The sequence below is a fragment of the Nematolebias whitei genome, chromosome 17 (genome assembly GCF_014905685.2).
Source record: "Nematolebias whitei isolate Nwh7 chromosome 17, NemWhi1, whole genome shotgun sequence".
Taxonomy (NCBI): Eukaryota; Metazoa; Chordata; class Actinopteri; order Cyprinodontiformes; family Rivulidae; genus Nematolebias; species Nematolebias whitei.
This window is the reverse complement of record NC_056514.1, coordinates 3,624,291-3,627,398: the sequence shown is the minus strand read 5'-3', so window position 1 is coordinate 3,627,398 and position 3,108 is coordinate 3,624,291. Positions and strand designations below refer to the sequence as shown.

Here is a 3,108-nt window from a genome sequence, read left to right as displayed (position 1 = left end):
ACTGAGTGCAGAACAGGAGGAGTTCTTAAAGACAAACTAACAGGTCTGTGAGAGACAGAATTCTTGCTGGTTGGTTGGTCATCAAATACTTATTTCATGAAATAAAAAGCAAATTAATCCTTCATTATTCAATGTGATTATTTATCAGTTTTTATTTACATTCTGTCTGTCACAGGTGAAGTGTACCTACGATCAAAATGACAGACCTTCCATTCTTTGTAGGTGGGAACACTTGCAAAATCAGCAGAGTATCAAATACTTATTTCCCCCACTGTATAATCCTATATTTATTGCCTGACATATGTCTGTCGTGTTGTCAGAATACCCTGTGACCAACTGGACTAATACTAATGAAACTCTAAGAAACTACTCATTTGATGAACATCTGCAACTTTTGAAGTCACCCAAATTTATCTCGGTTGCCACAAGTTATTGAATTCAGTAAACACAAAAATGGTTATAACTTTGTCACATTTCCACATGTGCTAAACATTGATGTGGTATTAGCAAAGAGTCATATCTTCAGTACTAACACATCATACAAGATTTTACGAAACTGTATGAGCTTAATTACATAAAGTCTCTTACAAAGTTTGCCTAAAACAGCTTTACCTCGTGTTTTTTTTCCCTCTCATCTGAAAAAGATCTTTATTTACCCATCTGTCATTAAAGATGGGATGCTAGACTTTCATTTCTTAACGCTGGAAAATATAGAATATATTTAAACAAGTAGCTTATATTTTTAAGTGCAAAAGATAATATAATAATGATCAGCTTGTATCTTCTTCACATAAGACCTCATTACTGCTTTTCTGTGTTTAGGTCAACTTCGGTTCAGATTGGTCAACTCCAAGAAGCTTTGAGTGAGAGGAAGACAGCCATCAACTCTCTCACTGCTAAGTGATTCATTTTTTAATCATTACTCATATAAAGACATGTGTATATGTGAGCACATATATGTAAGTTTATAGTAGAAGGTAGAGGATTTTACACTTGCTACTGATTAGAGAAATCCTAAAGGTTTAGATGTGTGTGCCATCCAGCAGGTATAACAATGTGTGGTGCAACAAATACTAGTGATGCAGTGTTGTTCTGGTTATTCCATAATTCTTTCCTCTACTTACGCTAAAATAAAGCAAATTTGACTGACTGCAACAATTATATTTCTTTCTATTTATTTTTTTGTTAATGCCGGAAATTTTTAATTTTGAAAAATGTTAGTTTTGTGTCATTTCTAAAATTTAATTATACAAAATTAAGCAAGTGAAAGAACCACCTCCAAGGGTTGTTATTCCTTATTATTTGCCAGGGCTTCTATGTTTGCCCACTGAACGTTTGGAAAAAATGCTTTAAATTATTAGTGTCCTGTCATGTCTGTTCAAAGCATTTTATCAGAATCAGAATAATCTTTATTATCATTGCACCGAGATACAACGAGAACATGTACGTACAGTTGTCCGAAAGATGAACGGAGTGCACGTAGCTGCTGGTATAAAGTGCAAACTTCTTATCCTTTTCAGAATACATTTTTAGATAGAAAAAGGGTCAAAGCCATGAGGAGAGGATAATGGCATTACAAAAAAGATCTCTTCACGCCTTGTCCTAACAGGACACAATTTAAGACATCAAAAGACTCTGCCAGCAGCACATTTATGAACACGTTACATATGCATTGACAAAGAGGCGGTCCATGAAGCACTAACAGATAGTCCATTGTCCTGATAAGATGATAAGATGATGGTCAGCTGGCACATTATTGATAAGACGCCAAAGAGGGGGGGGGGGGGTGTGCGGTAGACGAAGCTTTTCCTTAATTTACACATTTCCCAGGAGAAAATGATAAGTCAGCTTGTTTTGAGGCCAGTCGGGGTAGTCAGATTCAGATAATCCACAATTGTTGATTTATTGAGGCAGACTATTTTCCCTTGTCAGCCTTTGAGACTGTACTGATAATTTCCAAGGTCAGATATGGCCAGATTAAGGTGCATTCTACTGGTCCGTGCTTACGAGCCTCTTCAAGGTCGTTTTCATGCCGATGAGTCCCAAAGCTGCAGGTGGCCTAAGATTCAAATCACTTCCAACTTACGGTTTCGCTCGTAAATCAGACGATTTTGAGTCCTCCTGCACGAACCAAACCTTCACATAGGCAGCAGCCTGTCGAGGTCCAAATTAGTTGTGGCCGTCTTTTTTGTATGTTGATAAACCAGGATCCAGACCATTCCAAAAACAGGAAACCTGTTATCATAAATCTAATTATATGCAATTTCAGCGTTCTCGGTCGATAGCAGAGATAGGACACAACACCCCCAGAGATATATCCAGCTGCATGCATCTCGTCTGAGCAGGTGAGGGTTCTCCAGGACCCTGCTGCTTTGTTGAAAAGATTTTGTAACATACGTTGAAAGTCCAGTTGGTCAGATCCAAAACAGTAGTTTTCATTTCAGGAGAAATGAGAAGGAAAACAGGGAGCGAGAAGGAATGTGTGCACCTTGTTAGAGAGCTAGTGAAGAAAAAAAAATTGTATGTGTTCAATAAATAAGATGATAAGATGATTGAAATATTTGATGTATTTTAGATTTGATTGACGAAAAGGATTGTTACAGTTCAAACGATTAGTTGGTTGAGGAAACTTTCCAGCCATATGTTCTGAACAAATCCTGTTTTTTGAGCAGAATGCAGATGACAGAAGCAGCCCTCGCCCTTGCTGAGCAGAAAAACCAGAACATGGGGGAACTGCTGTGTCGAGTAAAGGCTGAGAAAGAAGAGCAGAGGGAGCAGCAAAGCAGACTGAGAAAGAAAGAAGGAGAGGTAAGAATAAAAAATCATGCCCTCGGTTATTTCACCACATTATAAAGTGTCTTATTACCAGGAAGAAAAGGCTGAAATGTTTATTGTACAACAATCGGTTATTTTTTAAACACCATATTTGATCCTGCTCATACCTTAACTTTTTGGCCACGACTCTAAAACCTGTTTTGGTTTAAAAACAACTATAATAACACTGGTCACTGATCACTGATCACTGGTCACTGATCACTGATCACTGGTCACTGATAACTGATCACTGGTCACTGATCACTGGTCACTGGTCACTGATAACTGGTCACT

At 37.7% G+C, this 3,108-nt stretch overlaps 1 protein-coding gene across 1 annotated transcript in view; it reads left to right on the top strand.

Annotated features, from left to right (window-relative positions):
• The window catches only part of lrrc45 (leucine rich repeat containing 45), a 108,785-nt gene that overhangs the window by 23,311 nt on the left and 82,366 nt on the right, over window positions 1-3,108 (top strand). The window contains exons 7-8 of the mRNA XM_037691552.1: window positions 823-900; window positions 2,673-2,808. Of these exons, the coding sequence (XP_037547480.1) occupies window positions 823-900; window positions 2,673-2,808 (214 nt within the window). The remainder of the gene's footprint in view (window positions 1-822; window positions 901-2,672; window positions 2,809-3,108) is intronic.